Source organism: Nyctibius grandis, chromosome 10 (assembly GCF_013368605.1).
Source record: "Nyctibius grandis isolate bNycGra1 chromosome 10, bNycGra1.pri, whole genome shotgun sequence".
Lineage (NCBI taxonomy): Eukaryota > Metazoa > Chordata > Aves > Nyctibiiformes > Nyctibiidae > Nyctibius > Nyctibius grandis.
Window position 1 is genome coordinate 20973997 of NC_090667.1, and position 23289 is coordinate 20997285.

General features: G+C 36.0%; 1 protein-coding gene across 1 annotated transcript in view; it reads right to left on the reverse strand.

Annotated features, from left to right (window-relative positions):
- ERC2 (ELKS/RAB6-interacting/CAST family member 2) overlaps positions 1–23289 on the reverse strand; it is a 432595-nt gene that overhangs the window by 189014 nt on the left and 220292 nt on the right. Inside the window, 1 exon segment of the mRNA XM_068409226.1 lies at positions 20008–20143. Coding sequence (XP_068265327.1) covers positions 20008–20143 — 136 coding nt within the window.

Below are 23289 nucleotides of genomic sequence, written 5' to 3' on the forward strand. Positions count from 1 at the left end.
TATGGAATGATGTATATATAGTAGTAATCCTTCTGTTTTCTTTGGCGCTGGCAAGATCTCAGCAGGAGAACTGTATTCAATTTTATCCACTCAAAGATGAGAACAAACTGGAAAGACTACAAAGAACAGCAACAAGGACAATAAGAAAACTAGAAAACATAACCTCTCTGGTAAGATTGAAAGAATCAGGGTCTATCAACTTCAAGAGAAAACTAAGGAACATGATATGCATTTTCAGATATAGGCCCTCACAAAGAAAGAGAAAAAAAAAACAGTTCACTATGCCCAATGTGGATAAGGCAAGAAATAACTGCCTGAAATTACAGAAAAAGAGACTAAGTTAAGATATTAGAGAAATCTTTTAATACCTGTGGACAATGAATCACAAACAAGGTTATTACAAAGGTCACTAAGAACAAGCTAGACAAACTTGTCTCAGAAATAACAGTGGTATAATTGACACTCACCCAGTATTATGGATGCACTAGAAGCTACCTTCACATCCCTTCCAGCCCTGTTTCTCTATGATATTTTAATTTAAAATATATATAAAACCTGTTTGTCTTATTTTCTAGCATAAAACACACAAAAGAATTTCTGGACAAAACATTCCAGACCTCCCAAAAATCATTTCAAAAGAACCTACTCTGCCAGTTAAGAAAGACAAACAACTTAAAACTATCTGCAATGCGAAAAGGCAGACTTTCAAGCAGGACTTTCACCTTGGAAAATGCACTATGGAAAAAGAAGCAACGGACTATAAATGCTATAGAGAAGGTGAACTGGGAACTATTGTTCACTATTTCTCACAGCTAGAGAACTATGGGCACCTAAGGACGTTAGTAGGCAACAGGCTTAAAAAACACATAAAAGGAAAAACTCAATATGACACTTTAAGTTGCACAGCTCAAGGATCTGAGATAATTCTCAGCCCCAAAATGAGTGCCAAAAAGTTTTAAACACTTTATAAGTTCTATGGCTTCTAAACATGACAATATATATGCTATTTCCAGCTCAAAAGGTCCCTAAAGCCACCAACTGGTAGAACCTGAAACAGTATACTGAGGATAAAACAAACTGCCTCTGCTCGTTTTTTCATGCCCTAATTCTTGTATTATTCTACTTCCAGTTTTTTTCTGCTGATCAGGACAAAAAAATTAAGTAGATGCATGTCTTATCTGATCCAGTGTGTCAGTTCTCATGTTGCAAAGATTAATGCATTTTAGTTGCATGAAAGGAGGACAGGAATGATGTCAAGGCTCATGATTCCTTCTTTGAAAACACTGCTGCCACCAACTCATTCTCAATTAATCAGGAAGGCATAATTATTATAATAATAACCACAGAGGGCAGCTGTGATGCAGAATCACAGAACTAGTTCCCAAGCTGCAGGGGCCAATCACAAAAACTGCAGACATGTTAATTAAAGCTACTGCTGTGCATGGCTCGCAGCCTAATAGTCGTTCTGGGGAAATACTTAAAAACCACTCAGGTATGTCACACAGGTTACACTAATTCAGCCTCAGAGCATTAGTAATGTAATGTATTGCCTTACATGGAACAGGATTTCAAAAAAAAAAAATCTCAGGGTGAAAAGTGCTTACAGAAATGCAGAAAGATTCATATCTGGAAGAAAATTCCCAGCCATTCTTTTGCACAGAGTGAAGAAATCACTCTTGGCCAGACCACTACAGTTCTTAATTGGCTAAGGATTCCAAAAGAGAAAAAGAAATGTAAGTAAAATTCCTCTATGTTTCTACTTAAAATCAAGGAAGTCTATCAAAGAGTTAATGATAGTAACTAGAATAAAAGTACTAAAAGCACTTTTCTGCTTCATGAAAATAAAATAAATATTTAGGAAAGGACAAAATATATTACAAATTGAAAAGGACTTGCAAGTATTATGGAGAGTAAAATGGGTAGTACTGAACACAAAAAGGCACGACAGGAGCCGGAAGTTTGTGATCTCCCCACTAAACCAAAGAAGAATGACATGTCTCCTACCCTTCAGGAAAACTTCACTTCTCAGTGGCCAACTTTGTCTATAAATCAAGCTGTTTATAGAATAGTGTATTACTTGCTTAAATACAGCTGTGAGTAGATAGATAAGAACCAACAGATACTCTTCGTCCTCTGGTATACAGTAATGTGGACAGAAGTGCCCTACTGTAAATCACAATATGTTACACTAATGCAAGCATATTTTTCCTTGAGAACACTGGAATTTAAAATGTATATATACCGTATCATTACATTCATAATTACTTACTGAAGTGTAACGATCATATGAAAATCTCAGGAAAGCATTTGTCTCCAAAGACACTGCACCACTGTTCAGCTGGCTCATGAAACAAAGTCATTTGAGCTGCCATTTTGGATTATTTCCTTGGAAAGTAAGACATCAGCTGGCTGGATTATGGGCCTTGATGTCTAGAATTTATTCTGGGCTTTTACAAGCAATCAGTGACTTACATCATGAAGTGGTTTTCAAGTTCAGGATATGCTGTTGTAGCATGGGGGTGGGGGAGAAACAGAAAATCATACAAATTATTCTCCAGGCACAGAAGTTTAAGGCTTTTGTTCAGATTTTAAAGTTAAAAAGAAAAAAAGCTCTATAAAAAAATAAATGTCTTTCACAGACTCTTACAAAGATCCAAATATAGTATTTTTAGCTTTTTCCTGCAGTCCCAGACACTCTAAAACAGTGTTTTAGAAAGCACAGAACTAACTGGTGGTATGCAAAAGGATGTAAACCAGAAGTCTCAAACTTATTAATCTTCTACTACCTGCGTCCTAACTGAGCAATTGACCCTATACACCTGTGCAGCAGTTAAAGCACATCCTCCTTACTTAAGTACTACTCATGCATTGAACGACTCTAAAAGTTCTGCGACATGGCAGTACCATGTGCATCCATTTTACTTTTGCAGCCCAAGAACATCATTTGCTATGTATTCCAGTTCTTTTTCACATTTTCAGCTTTTGCCTGATAATTTCCCTACCTTCAACCATTATCAATTTTATGGTCCCGCAGAAAGAAATGGTTCAGTTTTTCAGTCTTTGGGTCATTCTGGGAATCATTTTTCCCCTAAATTTCATTAAAGCATTCATTCTACCTTTCTTAAAGACTACTAAAAAATTCTCAACAATTCCATTAGTGTAGATTCCACCCAAGTGTTGTATTAAGCCTACCATTCCTTCCAGATTTGTCAGTTAGCTGCTGCTTGTTTTGCCACCAGATCATTTTTCCTGTAAACGTTTTCTAGATATTAAAAAATATTAATTTATAATTATTTTTGTTTTGCATAATTGAAAGGCCAATGAAATCAGTGAGATGCCCTTTCATTTTAATGGGATTATTTTAATGGAATCAGACTTAGCTCAGTTAAACTTCAAGTCCAAATTCATGCTTGCTAAGAGCAGGAGATGCTTAGTTCTTCAGTTATAAGAGCTTCTATGTTTGAGTTGGGGTTTTTTACTGTCTTTAAACAGATACTTGTCAATACTTATATCTGCTTATCTTTTCTATCCTAAGGCACATTTTGGCTGTATGTGAAATGAGTTTCCAGGCTGTGACTCTTGAGCCACATGTCTAGTGGATAGGTCAAATAAAGTTCCCGTGATGGGGTTTCATTACACAACTGATAACAGTGCTTTGCAGTAGGGATACAGCTGGGCAATCTGAATCCCTGGCTGGGAAGGAAAAGAACCAGCTAAAATTATGAGACTGATTTATATGCCACCTCCATGGCTAAAGCAGATTCACCCACAGACCCGCTAGAGACAGAGTCATTTCCTATTTGGCAAACAATCCCAAGAACCCATCTCCCTACTTTTGATTTTCCAAGGTGTAAGTCTTGTGGCTCCCATTCATAAAATTTTTGGTCCACAGGTTGTAAGATTAAGGAATTCAGTCAGCTCTGGTATACAGTCTCACCCACCCTATAGACAAATGTGTATCTTTATCTCCCTTCTAACATAATACTATACCTTTAACTAACAAGTACAATGAGAAAAAGGACAGCTTACACCCAACATGCTTCATTCCCATCTCAATCCCTACTGCTTACAAATTCCACACAGATTTTTTTTTCCTGAAAAACTAACATTGACTTAGAAAATCTAACAGAGAGACATCAAATGAAACATACCTCCAGCTTTTTTATTCTTAGTTGTAGAAGAAACCTACTGGGACCTTCCTCCCCTCCCTGTGGGAAAAAGAAAGGGGGGTGGGGGAAGTCTACACTAACCTACAGAGGGAGTTCAACCACAGAGATGCATGTAGCATGAAAAAGTCTCTCTCCCTAATCTGTTTCAGCTATTGACTTACCATTGGAAGGGGACACAATAATAGAACTGCATTCCAGTGCACTCAGGATATACAGTCCTTGCTTCAAAACAAGTAGCAAAAGAGAAATGAGGCTTGTTATGCAGCATTCAGAGTAACAATATCTATGTTTCTTTCCCCTCCCCTCAATTCCTGACTTAAACTTTTCAAGGAGCTTTGGTTTCTAGTTCCTCCCCTAGTACCCACGGGTTCCTATTGCCATAGTTTACAGCGGTCACTGCTTTTCCACTTTCTTTTTAACTAGTTTCAATTTTGGGGTAAGATTAGAAGAATTTTGTCATGTGAAAGTAAATGAAGAAGAGGATACTAAATTTATAATTTTTAGATAAACACTTGACAGTTCAGCTGAGGACACTAAGTTATTCCAGTCTACAAAGCCAATATAATAAAATAAAACTATCATGAAACTGCGTATATAGTCACGATACTGTCAGGACTGCAACTACTCTTTCCAGATAACATCTTCATGATACATACAATAAAATTCTGGAAAACTAAGTTTTAAAAATGAACCTTAAACTCAGCTCTTTTGAGCTGTAATATTTGCCTAAGGTTACATGTGAAGTTTTCAGAGCTCTGTAATTCAAAAATTGGCCGAACTTCTGCAAACTTCATACACATTTTTTTTTTAAATGACAACCTGAGTGTAACCAGGAAAATTTTTAGGCCAAAGGAAAGCTTAAAGCGTGATCAGTTTTGTAACCTTATAAATGAGGCCACAAACATAACCCCTTAATAATGTGAAGAATAATATGTTTTTGATTTGATCATACAATGCAAGAAAAAATAATGGGAGAGGAATTTGATAGTCTTAACTTCACAAATCCCATATGGTATGTTTATCATTTACCATATGTATAGTGTCTGATGCGCATATGAAGGCTATGGATTTGAAACGCTTTCTCAGACCAGCAGCTTGAACGTATCGTATCCCGTAGTTTCATGAGATCCAAACAAGACGCAGAACATGCACCATTTACTGTACAGGCACGGCTGTCTCCATGGAAAGTGGTATTTACATTACCAGAATTTAAGAGATACTTGTTAATAAGTGGTAGACAGAAGCCAAACTATATCCCTTTCTTAAACTGTTCAGTGTTTTGGATGTCTTAATTATGTCATTTCATATTCTGAAATGCAAAAGGAAGGCAAAGTATCTAACATTATCACTTCCACTAAAGAGACAAAATAAAATATTTAGAAAACAGACATGAAGACACCTCATCATTTCAGATGGTATCTACAACCTTTTTGTTTAAATTCTGCTGTAATACAAAAATGAGAGACAAAACTTTTGAGCTCTCATTTTTCATCTCCTTATGCACATACAGTAAAAGGACTTTTACTGGCTATAGAGACTCCTATCCATTAAGATTCAGAAATAGAAAAGCAGCTCTTGAAAAAATTGTACAGAAACAAAGGGGAAAACTATTATGATAATTAGAGTTGTGTGAAACTTGGCTGTTATGGTATGTACATTTCATCCAAACCTTTTCTTTGGCTTTGGTTCATATCCCAAATGCTGCTTTGACTTCTGGGCTTAAAGGAAGCCAAAAACTCCAAGTGAAATGTTGCCAAATCCAATATATTTTTGGAGGTTTAGGGTCAAAACCATGCAAACCCACAGAGTTCCTCCGACCATCATAAATCAGCCTGAGTTTGCCAAAATGTTCTTTTCTGTTCTGCATAAGCTTTTTCACTACCCTTTAAGCTTTTTGCCATCAGTACTGCATTTAATAACATGACTACATAGCTTCATGTCCTAATGGTTTTCTTATTCTATGACAGTTGTCTTTTTTTTAAAAATGACTGTTAAGGGTTTTGTTATTAAATACTATTCAGTTTCCTATGAGTTTGCAGGGAGGCACAATCAGAGAAAAAAACCTTGGTCTTGGAGCAGATGATGCTGAATTTCATTAAACTATGCACTCTCTTTTCCAGGCCTTTCAAAAACACACCAAACAGTCTCAACACAGATTCTTATGGAACTTGTGAAAAATATCATGACTTGTGAACTCATGAGGAATGACTTGATTTTAGGAAAGGCACTTTACCTCTTCACCAGCATACTATGTTTAGCCATGTGCCCACTAATTCTACTTTTTTTGAAACAATTTCTCTTTATTTGTCCAATACAGATGCCATACGAAAGGTAATTTTCCAAAACTTACCTGGAACCTTTTTTAGAAACAGATGTCACATTAGCCACCTTCCAGTCCTCTGGTGAAAAGGAAATTTTAAGCAAGTTATACACCGGAGTTATAAATTCACATATTTCACCTCTAATTTCCAAGTTTAGAATGAAAACTAATTGGTTCTGACAGTGACTTGGCCTGACCACAAGCTCACCCTGCTTTGAACATGAAGTTGAACTTGATGGTCCCTTTGAGGTCCCTTTCAACCTGAGTTATCCTCTGATCCACTGATCGTATGATGATGGCATTGTTAATTTTGGTAACTTTTGCATAATCTCTTCTACTGTCACCTCACTCTGAGATAAGTCTTCCAATACTGTGCCCACAAAAAGGAGTTCCAGAAGGAGAAACTACCCAAGCTCCTCTTCTGTGAACACTGGAGAAAGAAATTTCTTTCATTTTTTTTGACCTCATCACCTTATTTTCTGAAAGCAGTCTTTATATGTCTTGATTATCTTTGGCTCTGTAGATTCTCTGGCAGGCTTCTGCCTTCCGACACATTGGAAAATTACTAGTTTGAATGCATTTCATTACTTACTCCTTATTATGCTTCATGCATTTCATGGTCTGCCTATTTGTGCTTTTTACATTTTATTTGCCAGGTTTTATGATTCTATTTTTCTCAAGTGGACAAATTTCAGTTTTTTGAAAGATTTGTTTTTTGCTTTTGATAGCTTCCTTTATCCTGCTGTTTACCTATGGTGGTTTCCGCTTGGTCTTTCTAAAGTAGTTTTTGATAGGTGGTATCCATTTCCTCTGTGCCAGTATAATTTTCTTTAAATAGCCTTTATGATGCCTGTAAAGCTTTTACTCCTTTGACTGTCCTTTTTAATTGCTTTTTGACCAACTTCCTTATTTTTGTGCAGTTTCCATTTTTTATTTTTTCTTTAAACAGATACAATGTATTTATTGCTTCTTGTAGTGCCAGCATGCATAGTGAGTCCAGGTAAAACGTCAACTGCTACAGCATCACTTTCAGTCCCCAGTTTTTAAACCAAGTTTCAATTTCATTTTATTTGATCAGCTACTAATTCAGGATTCCAACTCTTTTTTGTTGTTGTTACTTTCTATATGAAATAATTTGGTCAAACCAACAGTAAGGTGAAGGAAATAGTTTAAATAATAAACCATATATCTGCCAGAACTATGTTGTAGGTTTACCTGTCTCCATCCCTGTCCCCCGGACAGAGGTCAGCCCTCGGCTGTCGGTATCTCATCTCTTGAGTGGACCTGGATGGTACGTGGCATCCCGTTGTTCCCAGTCAGGCCTCTGGTCCCATCTCCTGCTCCTCCTGACTGGGTTCCCCGACGGCCCAATTCATCACTAGACATGCCTGGGACTGTGGATGGACCCTATTGCCAGCACACAGCTCTGTCCGCCACGTTGAGATCCTGTGGGACTGCACCAGCTGGTGAGGGCACGGCCTGTGCCTGGGTGGCCTTGTGCTCCCAGTCCCTGAGGGGGCAGCTGAGCCCTGGCCTGCTGCAGTCCTGTGCCACAGAGCCTGCCTGTGTCCCTCCTCCTCAGGGCCCAGGGCTCTGATCTCCCTGCAGACAATGCCCTTGCCCAGCCCCAGGCTCCTCAGGGACTTCCCTGTCAGTGTGTGGTGGGGGCGGGGGGCCTCCTCAGTGGCAGCTTCAAACACCAACTCCTCCCCACCAGCTGCAGGCCCTTGAGCCATGTCCCTGCCATGATGCTGACCCAGCTCCAAAGTTCCCTGTGCCACCTGCCTGTGCCCTGAAACAGCCCACTGACACCCCATGGCAAATAGGTCCCTTCACAGCCAGTCCTCTCAAAGCCCAGATCCCCTTATTCCCCTCTGACTTCAGCTGCAGCTTGTCTCATTACCAGGATCAGCATTAGTATCAAAATGTTTGTGTATGGTCCCTACTTCCCCTATTATGACCAGGAGTGTGCTACTGCAGGATAATTCTGCACTGGGAAGTTGCAGAAATAAATATTCTTCAAATGTCTTCAAATGTATTTTATAATGTCCTGGCTTTTCCAAGTACCACAGCAAAGCGAACAGGGAAATTATGATTTGTGAGATACTCCACAATTATGTGAAACTTTCTCTTTCAGCTTTTAAGAAACATTTTCAGGATTTGAGATAAATTATTTCACCTGTCTACTAGATAATTTAATATGTGTTTTAATTTAATAGGTACTTTATACACATTTCAATTAAGTAAGGAAATAATGTAATTTGCAGTTGAAAATTGGAATAGAACACCTTAGAGAACCAACAATACACAAGTTAGCTTATGCCAGGCAGCTAAGTATAGTTAATAATTCATATCCTATCACAATGGATTTAGGATACCTTCATCCAGGTATCCCGTGAACGTATTCACAGCAAGGTTTTCTAGGTAGGAAGCTATTAGGTGATGTTTAATACGTTAGCTTTCTAGTACTTTTGTGATATGCTTATTTCACATTTAGAGAAAAGATACAAAAGAGAAGCAGTTTAAGATACCAGTTATCCTGCTTATAGCATTAATTATTTTACTGTTTATCAGTTTCATAAGAAAAAGGCAAACAAAGCCAACATGCATAAAAGATCAAGGCCTGTGCTGAAAAGCATAAGAACCAGACAGTAGCCTTCTAGCAGTCTTTTCTAAAGTCTGTATTAAGAGAAGTAATGATATTTGCTAGGACGTGGCAGCCAAACGTTCTTATAAAAGAACACCCAGAAAGAAAAGCCAATCTTGACAAACCTTACAGCCGACCGCGGAAGGACTTTCTCACAAATTACAACTCCCATCAACGGATCAGATGTAAATGATGAATGACAATGGACTGTTTCCATTTGTACTTGAGATCTGATTTCTCAATGACCTTTTAAGCTTATTTTTTTGTCTGTACAAGAGTTTTTTAATTATTTTTCTCTTCATGTGAGAAATCTTTGTCTGACAAGCCAGTGGCAAAATTCCCATTAACTTTACTAGAGCCAGGAATTCATCCCATATGCCAGAAAACACAAAATTCTTTCTTCAAAATGAAGGGACTATAGCACTCATGTGACACACTGTTCACATTGTTATAATATCCCTTTGAAGTTTTTTTTAAAAAAAAAATGGGGGAGGGGGAATCACATACACCTGGCTTTTATCTTTGTCATAGCTTCCAGATAGATAAATTATGGTAGTTCTCAATACGTCAAAGGTATGTGACAGCTAAAGAGTAGGTGTAAAATGCTTCTTTCATTATGTCAATATGCAACTGTGAAAAGAAACACAACTGGCTGATACCAAATAACATTGCTTAATAAAACTCCACCCCACTAAAGAACAAATGCATTTGTAAAAGCATTTCTAATTCATGTCACTAAAATATCTACAGAAATACACAGAATAACTCAAAATGTATTCTTTAGATGGCAATATGAAAAATTATGCATTCTGTGCATAGCTTTGATGTTTAAGATTCAAAGTTAACATTTTCATAGTTCATCTACATCAAACTTATATTTTAAATTAAGTTCATTTTTCCCTATTGACAATTATGAAAGGTGTCATGGAAAAAAACCTCCAATTATATTAATACATTTATTTAGTGAAAACATTGGGACTTAACCTATCAGGCTTTCTCCAAGGTATTTCTAGGGAAGGAGTCTTTCTCAGATGCAGAAAGCTGAACAGACTCTTTCCCAAGGAAAAAGAGAAATGGAAAAATACAAACAGAAGTAGAGGATCAAAGAAATGCTTGTTAAGGCATTAAGGACCCTAGCTGTAACTTGAAAGAACATATAAACATCAGCCTTCTATAAAATTTAATGTACTGCACTTCAGTGTTGTTTGTTGTTGAATTATCTGATTATCTTGATAATCCAGGTTAAAAAAAAAAGCTGAATCCATTGTAAAACAAATCTAAACTGCAAATGGCAGTACTTTTTTCTTTTTCTTCATATGCAGCTATTACAGACCATCCATAGAGAAGTGAGAGACTAGTAAGACTGCCTATTTTGCTGCAAAATAGTTAACGTGGTATGTAGTTTTTCCTCATGTTTTCACATGCTAAAGACCAATCTCACTGGACCAAAAACTATAGCAAATTCACCTGCAATAAGTACCTCAATCAGCAGCAATCATTAGCAAACATTTTTAGTATCATGAGTAACACATCACTTCAAAATCTTATCAGTTAACAGTTCAGACCAGTAAATAGAATACTGGATAGAGTAAGTCTATCCTTATGGCTAAGTCTGTTCTTATGGCTCCTTAATGCTGCCATCAGCCATCTGTGACACCTTGCGCATAGCCTTTATTCCTTATGCCTCAGTTTCTTTCAATATATTTGTTATACTTCTATTCTGTAAAATACTTTGAGATCCATTAATAAAGCATGCTATGTCAAACGTGTGGTTTCTTAACTGAATACTAGAAGTTTTACCTTTCCCTTTAGTCACAAATGAGTATTTTCTGACAGCCTGTGCATACTTTTTTAATTTCCATGTATTGCTAAATAGCCTGGAACCTGAAACATTAACAATTTACTCTCATACATCCACGGGTAAGAAGTCAATATCTGAATATGACTTTGCTCTAAGTGACTACACGTTTCATTACGTTGCCAATACTTATTTGTTTCTAATTGGGTTTAATCTGATCACATTATATTTGTTTAAATTAGAAGGGAAGTATATCTTCTTTAACTCCGAGATCTCATGGTTCAGCTTGAGATTTGAAAACCACCTCCTTATTCCCTGACTTATCTATTCTACCATCACTAATTCTGCTAGCTAAATACTGTCCAACTAAAACTAAACAATTCAAAAAGACTGGCAAAGTATAACAGTGAAATTTGATCCCAAAATCTTCCAGGAAAATCTATTGCATGAAAGCTTCTCAAAGCAAAGATGCATTTACAATAAATAATTTTAAGAAAACTTCCCAAGGTAGGAGTGTTCTAGACAAGGTTATGTAAAGAAGCACCTTCATCTCCCTTCTCTTTCCATTCTGTAACACAAGGTAGTCTGTAAGCAATAGCGTATAATGCTATTACAGAACACTTGTAATGAGAGATAAGTGGTATAAATCTGGCTTATTAGCAACCAACCGAAATAATTCTACTTAGGCTTACCTCAAGCAGAACTTTGGTTACTGACCAGGTGTATTAGTAACAGACTTGCATGCTACGCAAAATCATCTATGGAGAGTGACAAACAGCAGCAGCAGCTAGCACTGCTTACAAACAGGTAAATACAAGAAGACCAAATTATGAAACTAGCTCGAAATCTGAGCTTGATGCAGACCACAAGGAGGTAGCTTTCAATGAAAAATGTTATAGCCCATGGATAAGCTACGAATGTAACAAAGTATATAGAGATACAGTTTGCAGAGAATTTAGCTAATCAGTTGTATTTCCAGAACACAACTACCTTTTTGCTAGTTTATATATAGGAAAACACCTTTCATTTGTGAAAACTGAAAATAAAAAAAAGTATAGGTAACATTTTTAAGCAATGCCTAAATTGGAAAATCTACACTAATACAAATTTCCATTATAATGTTTTTTTTATTACAGGGTTAAACCCTCTATATTCATCTTACATTGAAGACAGCTACACAAATAGGGTCAGACATTTTATTGCAATTCCACTTTGCAGAATTTCAACCTAAATCATTGTTTTTGTCATTGATTATAATTTATGTAATATAGAGTGTTTAAATACATAAGTTAGTAAAATATTAGACAAGCTATAAGTCAATGTAAAAGTTAAAAATGAACTATACGTGGAATGCTATATTGGACAGTCGTGCTGAAATACTAACATCTATTATAATGAGGTTATTGATGTAGAGTTGACATATGACTTGATTTGCAGATGCCCTACTGACTAACCTTTTGCAACTATATCTCAGTGTAAACCTGTGGTAATTATTGCTGGGTAGGGAGAGTTGGTTTAACTGAACTATTTCTTTTGATGCATGTTGAATGTGATTGCCCCCTGGAGACTACAGGAGTCCCACATGTGTGAGTTATTACATAAATATTGAGGGGGAGAAAAAAAGGTGTATCACATTAAATTTTTCCTGTTTCCTTTTGTTGCAGTTTTGTTTTTTCCAATAGGATCTTTTACTTCCAGTGCCTTGCCATATACGTCCTTTTCAAATAACAAAGCACTTATAAAAGCACATAGGACACATAACTTATTTAATCGAAACATAAAATACTTGTCAATAATTGCAGTTCACAGATTTTAAATAATTATATTAGAATATACAATTTAAACTTTGTTTGCAAATCAAGATGTCCAGGTTTTATTCTTGGGTACTGAAGTCAGTGAATTAACACTACTTAGGCAACACTGAAAAACATTATGTGTCTGACTTAAATGTAGAAACTGAGAAAGATGAGAATATATCTGATATGGGATGCTCTAGAAGTCCTTGTAATAGTGCAAAGGCTGTATTAATAATTATAGATAATGTTCTATAATACTGTATACTTGCTTAAAACCCAAAAGTAATGAATTGGGACAGTTCTAAGAATAAATTTCATGTTATTTTATACATACTCATATAATGTAATGCTCTAGACAACGGAAAGGACATGACAACTACATACAACAGTTGTACTGGCCCACTAAATTTTTTTTTTAATATTATAGCTGGTTAGAACAACATAGCACAGAACATTAAGTCACTTCTGTCAGCCTACCAATTATGACAACAGAAAAAAGATTTAAGAGACTGTGAGTCTAGCAGAAACTGATCTTCAAGTGAGATTTTCACAGACTGTCTATAGGGACATTTTATAACAAGAATAGTTTTGGCTTCTGGGGATTACACTGCACAATGAAAACAAATGTCAAAGTAAATCCCCAAAGAAAAAAAACACTTCTGGTATTGATCCTCAGACCTACCAATCAACCTTCCTGCCCTCTGTAGACTCTCAAATACTTTTCTTCATCTGAAACCTTTTAGAAATATTTTCTCCAACATAATCTTAAACTACTGGCTGAAGTTCAACACACGTTTCAGCAACACATATGGAATTTATCCACAACTTATGGAACTTCCACAGGCCAAGGAAGAAAAATTCCTAAATGTCCATCCATGTTTACAATCTGAATTTATATTTATATTATGTTAGAAATCTAAAGATAAGTACACTAGCTGTGTCTTCAATAGTCTTATGTGTGTTTGAATTGATTAGTCTGATTTTTGTAAGTATGCACTTCTAATCTGGTAATCATTTTTTAATATATTGCACTACTTCGTCACAGGCTTATTTATTTTTTTTATTATACCTGCTGCCTGAGTCTCCGCTTAAAGGGTTTTTTTTATAGATTGGTTATCATTGTGTCACAGAAAAGATAGGTAAGTCCTGCTTTTTCAAAATGTCTATTAAAAATGTATGTTAAGCTACATGAATATGATTGCTTTAAAAAAATGTGATTCCTGCCTTTTTCCTAGATATTGACAAGAAAAAAAAAGTTCCCCCTGAACTGTCTGAAATGTATAATATGTTATACATTTTGCTGAAGGCTGGACATTCTTGAGGTCGCAGTTATTAGCTACACTCTATCTTGGCAAAATCTAGCTAGAATTAGAGAAGAAGAGAAATGCCAAAGGAAGTACCCATAAACGTATCACTAACGCACACAATTGTGTAATCTACTGTGCTAGGTTCTCTCCATTTGCTAGCACATAACTCTTGCTTTATAACGGTAAAACTATTTTATATGTACAGGAACACTAATTTTCTTACAAAATGACCAAAATTCAGCATAACCACTCCAAGACAAAACTTTACAGTCCCCAAGGAACCTATAGTTTGAAAACAGAAGCATACAAGAACATATTTCAGTTTTCAAGCAATAAATTAAAGAGAATTCTGAAGATGTGTTACAGAAAACTAGCATAAAATAGACTTTTACATTTCTTCGTATGTTAATTCATTAACATAATAGACTATATATGGAGAACTTAGTCAAAAATTCCAAAAATTGCTCACTTGCACTTAGAATGAACTCACTTGTTAAAAAGTTCTTTCAACAGCTTGAACAAATGTATACAGTCAAAAAAAATTATAATTTTAGTATGAAACTTTGAAATAAGCTTATTGATGAAAATAGTTCTGCATGGGCTACAATATTGAATACAACATCTAAAACACAAGACCATCACCATCTTCTACCTTAAATGTCAGGTGCATCACTAAGCTTCTGCCTTAATTGTAGAAAAGTTCTGGTAAAATAAGTTTTTAACTAACTACAACCATAACAAAAAATAAAGTTTCTATGCTGTATTTTCCATAACAAGTCCATGGGAGCTTTAAAGAGAGAATTTCATTCTAGCTGTAGCTTACTCCATCTTCCGAATTTGTCACTGACTGGTTCCAAAAACCTTATGATTCTTTATTAACTTACACAAAGACTGAGAGACTTGTTGCAGGTGACTCCTACACAGACTTGCAAAAAAACCCAGCTTTTCTTTCAAAATATTTGTATGTGATAGCAGAAATCTTAGCAAGAGGTAAGATCTTCACAAGCATTGCAGGCCATATCTTATCCTTTCTCTTGCCTCTGTACATATTTCCAAAAGTCTATCTCCATCATATCTCATCTGTGTGTTCTGATTGGTCATAATATTGAGAAAGGAAAATCAAGGGCAGTCACTTATTTCCCCTTATCCTCTGCCCACAACTGAATGAGAGGTACGGAGCAAGTCTACTCTTCAGTGCTAGACCACAATGTGCGTTTGATGCATGCACATTGTGGAAATCAGAGAGGAAAAGTGTAAAAAGCAAAATCCCAATCTTATCTCCATCCCACAAAATGACCAGTCTTCTGAACACAGAAACACACAGAATCTCCTAAACACTTGGAATTATTAAAGCCTTCCAGAGAGGTATCAGTCCACCTTCAGATGCATGCTTAAACTAGAATTCACTTAATGTAATAACTCATGATTTTAACCTCTTAAAAGGTTGAATTTTCTCACTACGTATGTATTTCAGCACGAATAAATACAAAGCTGTGTGTTTATGCAATGAATTCTCTCCTGCCTTATGTCAGCTATATACACTAATGCCTGTCTGCATAACAGTCACAACTGTTTCCTCTGTCTCTGAACTGATTACACTGCTCTGTTCACTTTTATTTGCAAGATCTCATCTCATTCCCTAGCTTCCTCTTTTTATTAATATTATAGTTTCAAAGTTTTTGAGACAATGCAGTAGGAAATACACTGCATTAAGAGAAAAATAATAATAAATTAATGTCAGGTATACCCCTTGTTTAGGCCATGCTTCTATTTTATTTTAAAAGACACAGACATAACATATGGCAATGTGCTATGTCTTCAGTATATTTCATATTTCTAGAATATTATGGAGATAAAAATTACATGCTGAAGCACAGAGTGAAAGATAAAGAAACTAATCCAAGTTTAAGGATTCACACTGACTAGCTGTAAAATCTCTTAGGAGGTATTTTTAGTGAGTAAGATACCACAGAATCACAGAATCGACTAGGCTGGAAGAGACCTCTGGGGTCATCGAGTCCAACCTTTGACCTAAGACCACTGTGTCAACTAGATCGTGGCACTAAGTGCCACATCCAGTCTTTTCTTAAACACCTTCAGGGATGGTGACTCCACCACCTCCCTGGGCAGCTCATTCCAATGTCTAATGACCTTTTCTGTGAAGAAATTTTTCCTAATGTCCAACCTGAACCTCCCCTGGCGAAGCTTGAGGCTGTGTCCTCTAGTCCTGTTGCTAGTCGCCTGGGAGAAGAGGCCGACTCCCACTTCACTACAACCTCCTTTCAGGTAGTTATAGACAGTAATAAGGTCACCTCTGAGCCTCCTCTTCTCCAGGCTAAACAACCCCAGCTCCCTAAGCCGCTCCTCATAAGACATACCCTCTAGACCCTTCACGAGCTTTGTTGCCCTTCTCTGGACTCGCTCCAGCACCTCAACGTCTTTCTTTCTTGAACAGATATTCACATGGCAAGAATCGGACAGCAGTAATATTAACTACCCAGTTCTTCTCTCTCTTTTATTAGGACTTTCTCCTCATCATGTTTTATTCACTACCTAAGACTAAATCTCCAGCCAGTACGAAACTATTGAAAAACCAGAATTCTTGCCTTGCCTCAGTATGTCCAGTGACAAACCAAGGCTGACATGCTGCACTCTGTTTAAAAAGCAAGATATTTACACCTGGAAAATGTATGTGCGTACACAATCTGTTCCACAGTACTTCACGCTTAGAGCACTGATCAAGCTGCCTGTATACGATATTTTAAATCAATGAGAACTACACACTGTCTCAATCAAAAACATTTTTTTTAGTGAAATATCTCTTTTCCACATGTGGATTTCTGCCCAAAGAAAATCCACGCTACCTAAAAGAGAATGGTGAAAATAACCCAAGCATTTAAAACATTAGGAGATTCAAAGACTTTTCCAGCAGATAAACCAGAAGAAAAGGAGGAAACACTTAGAACCTGTGTAGATTAGAGCAGAATAGTGTATTAAACTTTTTAACTTTGTTTTAAGGCTCATCCCTGCACCTCTCTTGTGACATGTATGCATTGGACAGTTTACATAAAGTTTCCACAGAGAAGTGTTTCTGGACTTAGTATGGATATGATTCCATAAGGTCCAATTCACTACTTAAATTGATACATTTACGAAAACTATAATCAGATAAAAGCATACATTTAATTTCCTTTGAGGCTATGTGATGAGACATATGGCAATATTATTACATGCACGTTCTTATTGTTTACTCTAGAGAAAAGGACAGACTTTGTTGTTGTTGTTGTTATTACAGGAGGTTTGAAAATCAGAATCAAAACCAAACCCATTTAAGTTCTCGATATTATGCAAATGTTTTCTTTCCCAATTCTGTTGAGGTAATGGTGTTACTGGAACAAATATGTTCCATACAAGAATCAAGAAAAATGCCTCTCAGGAAATAAACACCTCACATCTATAACACGTCAAGATCCTGCAAAGAGATTTGAGGAATTATGCACAACTTTATGACATGATACCTGTGTATTTCTTAGCTCAGCATTTCTCAAAAAAAAGCTTATCTTTTAAAGACAGCCAAAAAAGAGAAAAATGAAGGCATGTTAGATACACCATTCTCAGAAAATTTCATGATAAAGTGTTCAAGGGCCAGCTCTCCTGCTGTGATGCTTTATGTAATCTATGACCATCACATTTGGCAAGATATGCACAGGTCTGCCCTTGATTTGTGGAAGGAAAAAGCAGAAAACCTCACAACTATTCTTCTTTCCCAAGAATTAATCTGCAGTCTGGCTCCCTGATGTTTCCAATTTTACAGTGATCCAAACAACCCCCTAAAACCACACCTGAAGCATCACTCACAATTATTGCTGATAGCTGAGGGAGACCAAAGTGAATTCCCTCCCCAGGCATCCCAGGGCACTCTCCATCACAGCAGTGGCCTTGGAGTGCTGTGAGATGGGGCCATCAGAGACTCAAACTTGACCTGCAAGTCCTAATGCTGGCATATGAGCCAGCTTTGAAAGACTTTTATCTGAAAAGATAGCTAAAAGTGTCACAACTACACATGATGCTACAAGCGTCAGGAACAATTACATACTATTGAAGCTTCAAAGAAACTACAGACTTCTGAACTTCTTCAAACCTACCAGAAAGCAAGTGGACAGCTGAATGGGTAAAGCTTCAGCCCTTACTTGAGCTGTACAAAATGCATGGCACTTGAACTGATTGCTTCAATTTGCCCCAGATGACTCCCTGAATGGTCCACAGACAATTATACTGGCTTTCTTATTACATCTTTTCCAGTACTTCAGCAAAAGGGATTGAGACTTGGCTGGAGTAAATGTAACTTGACTAGTCTAATTGCTCTTCAATTCTCAGCTGAGCTTATCACAGCCAGCCAACAGCCAGCTTATCACAGCTAGCCAACAAATACAATCATTACATCAGGCCAGAGAATTTTAGGATATGCTTTACCCTAACCGCTCAATACATCATTCACAAGTGTGACAAGCGCACTATGGACACAAGCATTACGCATTATAAATGCCTACAAACATAGGGTGTTTCTACTAAAGATTATAGAAAGTATTATAAATAGTAACAAGAAAAGGTGGTCAGATCCCTACGGTTTACTAAGATGCTAATTCAGTATTTATTGAAATACCAATTAATTTTATTTTTAATTAGCAGATGCATAGTAATCCCAGAAATTTGTTTTTAAAAGTGTGTAATACATTTCACACCATGTGTCTCCCCACAAATCCTGCCTCACGTAAATCCTTAGATCACTACTGTTACATTTTATTAACACTATATATTATTTATAAACTGAAATCTAATATCAAGAGTGATCAAGTATTCTGCTCTGTCAGATTATTCATTTAGTCAACTCATATATCCTGATTTGAATTCTGTATATGTTCACATCTCTAGAAGAACTTCGGTTTATATTTTGCTTCCTGGGGAATGTATTGTACCCTTGGGCTGGTAAGAAAGAAAACAAATTTACCTATTACATACTGCGTTATATGTATCCTTTTAACACATGCATAAATAAGTTCAAATCTAGAACACGCACAAATATAGCTGCATACTCAGACCTGCAGAAAGCAGGTGCATCCCAGATATAATCATTACTGCACAGTTACTACAGATCTGTCAAATGAGACAGCTATAGCTGTCTCCAGTGCTCCTCCATGTTACATCTAAGTACATAAGATAAAAATTATCTTTGGTGAGGATTCTAAATTCACCATTACCCTGTTAGACAATCTGTCCTCACCCTTTTAACCCACTACTAATTAACAAAGTTAATAAGATCAAGTCACACTCATTAAATTATCTGAGTATGCAACCAGATGATGATATCCCTGCTGATACAGAATTGCATTCCCAGATAGTGGAATTTAATGTTGTTGCCTTCAATCTCCACACTGGAAAATATCGCAGAATTTCTGTTAAACAATTCAATACTCTTGAAAAACTAAATTGTATTTCACAGAGCTAATCACCCAGATATGTAAATGTCTGCCCAGTATTTAAAAAAAAAAAAAAAAAAAAAATCACAGAACGCTACTATTTGATATTCATACATGCTGAACATTCATAACCACACTATATAACCTCACTATGGCATGTGGATATAACGTTGTGAATAGCAGAGAAATAGAATACAGAAAGGATAATTATACTTCCGTTTTCTGACTCTCCTCAAAACAAGCTATAACAACTTACTTGCTTTTAAATAAGTAAAATACAGTCCTTGTAAGGAGAGGGCTTCAAATTCTGTTGGGTTTTTTTCACCCTAAATATTAAATATTTCATGGGTGCAACTGAAGTCAGTAGTGCATCCTCTGTTAGGAAAGGAGAGAGCCATCACCTCTTTGTGGGAAGAATTTAATTATACATCCTGGACACACGGAAGTATACTTTCTTTGATGATTTTAAAACACAACTGAAAAATAAACTCACTTGTAAATGCTGAGCGTTGTCAGTCATATTGTCCTCTCGTCTACGAACTTCTTCCAACAACTGTGCGTTCTTCTTTTTCTCCATTTGCTGATTGTGCTTCAGATTGGCAACCTTCTTGTTTTGGTCCTTCATATGTCTAAGAATTGTATACACATATGCATTAGTGTTAATGACTGCAGTCACTTCTTTTTATCTATAAATTAACTTGTGACTACGACACAGGACATCGATTCTCCAACAGATACAAGTATTCCAAGTATCAGACGTAAACAATAAAAATTCATCTTGTTTTCAAGCTGGCACATCAAAACTGCTTTAATACCATCAGTTTATACAATGGTAAAACCTACAAGATTTTTTCTTTTTTATCATTTGCTCACAAATACTCATACACGTTCTAAGCACTATGCAGAAAAATTGTTGTTGTAACAGAGGGAGATTATCCAACAATCATTACACACTCAGTGAGTTCAGGAGTAATTTTAACGGGTGCTTTAAGTAGCATTAATTTCAAAGGAAGCAAAAGGTGAAGGTGATGACTAATGTATGTTGTGAACTTCTAACTTTTGAAAACCTGGCCTATAAATACAAAGTTTCTAAGGATTAAAGTGTGATGGGGTAGAAGGTCAGGTCATAAATACGCCATGAAGAATAAAGGATGCCTTTACAAATAACTTGGTACATAACAAAAACATTACATTCTGTCCTTTTTTAATAATGAGACTTCTTTCTACAAAAGATTATCAACAAATTTATGATTAACTTCTAATGAAAATTAAATAATCTTTACCAACGTTATATATTTTCTTTTGTTAAGACTATACTCAAGGAAAAAAAAAAATCTATTTTTAAATTGCTTCAATATTTAATTATCTTTTGCTGTGGGTCTTGTTAAGTCGTCAGAAGCTTTCCTGGTTCTGATACTTAGCATACATCCTTTTAAGAAAGAACACAAGCTAATTTTCCCTCGCAGGCACTGAAAAAATATCTTTGCAGTAATGCTTTCTACCTGCTTGGATTCTTAGATATTATTTTCCCAACTTTCTTTGACTTCGAGGAATTTGCTCCCTTTTATCTATATAAAAATAAAGTCATGTGCAAATTCCTAATGAGATCTACTCACTAATCCTATCCTGGCAAATGAAGATAATATTATTAAGTGCGCAAAAGGACCACTGAAAACATCTCTGTTGCTTCCACATTAGAACTTTCAGTGAGGAAAAAAAAAGTTATAGAATACATTTCTTGCGCTGATTTTATTATGCTAAAGAAACTAGGTCATTTTACATTTACTTCTATCACTGTTTTCTTGTCCTACCACTGTTTTTTTCATTACTTATTTATACTGAAAAATTAACAATGAAACTATAATCAATAAATGTTGCCATGGTATTAAAAATTCTTAGAAGACACTTCATATACAACTTTGTAAGTACAGTACGTAACAGAAAAGCTAATCTACTATTACTTAAAAAAGTAACTTCAACTTGCCTAGAAAAATAAAAGTGGGTAGAACTAATTCAAATAAAAATCTTTACTTTTTAAAAGAACCTATAACAAGCTTACAGATAATTTTTTAAAAAAGACAAGTATGAATTCCTCTATTTGAAAAACAGATTTATCCTATAGTTGTGTTCAAGTGTTTGCATCAGCCTGTTAAGGCACAAAGATATATATTAGCCTAACTGATCATCTGTTTACAGTGTATTTTCTTTTTGTACTTGGTTTCTAATGTTAGAAATAAAATTCATGAAGACTGTACATACTGTAAAGCTAAAAGAATCGCCAACAAAACATTGTTACTAGAAAATAGACCAGCCATCCTTTTTAAATTTATTTATTTTTAGTACAATCATTTTTCTATTACACAGAACAGTGACTGGAAGATGAGCAGCTGAGCTTCTCCAGGTTGAACCAACTCTAGCCAGGAGTTAGCATTTTGCAACGCTAGAAACTTTGAGACCTTAGCCTGTATCTTCCTTAAATATTCTCAAATATCTTTTGTAGTACCAGATACAGTTCTGATAAACTATACACCTAAGGCTCTCTCCCTTTTAGACATAGCTTTAGCAAAATGACAAGACTGCTAAGAAACAACACGTTTTTCCCAGCCCAAAGAGACCACCAGCACAGCACTACAGCTATCTCTCGACACATTTCTGGCATCATGTTTAAATCCCCAAATTAAGTTCACTTGAGAACAAAAAATACACTACACGATGGTCGGAAGAAACCTGCCTACATGAGACCTACCTCAACAGGCCTGGAAGTATAGCATAAATCACCAGTATTTTTATCATAGAGTTTTAAGAAAGGTTAATTTTCTGAAAAACACAACACACTGCCACAGCTAACCAGTAATAAGCAAGCAACATGACAGTCCTAAAAACAGCAGGGATATTTCTGTCAAAGTTACACTGACAGATTAATAAAAAAGCAACCAGAAATTGCCTGCTCCAGTTTAAACTTGTTTCTAGTTTTTAAAGAATATAATGGGTTTAGCTATTGAGTTGTCTGTTTTTCACTAGAGTTCCTCAAGAATTTTACAGTGATGCCCTTTGTCTTTCTAAATCAAGTATCCAAATGTACGTTGATGCTCTGTGCAACTCCAAGGGAAAATCAGTTTTCTTCCATGGGTCCATGACGCGTACTTGTAAGCATAGACCTAATCAGCATAAAACCAAAATTAATATTAGAAAAAATTACTTTCAGAACTTCATATATAAATGTGGTATTTGGCAGAAATTTTGGTAGTGTAATATGGCTTTGTGCTGTTAAAATATAAAAATGGTTTCCAATCTGATGCTGAGTAAATGATAAATTAATTTATATTTAATCTCTGTAAGAAGTTCAATTTTATGCCAATGCTAACTGCTTCTTTCATCACCCTTCCCTCTCACAACTTCCCATTTCAGTTTCTGTCTAATGCCACACTGAAAAGTAGAACATGGTAAAGCTTCAAAGGAAAACATCTGGTGCCTGTGATATGCAAAATCTTGAACAGAAGGAAATAAAAGAAAGCTGTGTCATAGCCTCTCTTTCTTCTACAACTGACTACATGCCTATGGAAATGAAAGGAAAATGCTACAGTTAAAAAGCCTAGCTGAGTAGTTTTCTTTTAGGCCTGCATTAAAGGTGCAGGAGTTGTTCAATAGAGGAAAGAAATGCAAGAACACATTCCCAACCAGATTTTTTTTTTTAACAGCAAATATACCAAATATAATCTTTGATCCAGTATATTTTTTGAGTATGCTTGCTCTGGTATTTTTTCAAATGGCTCTG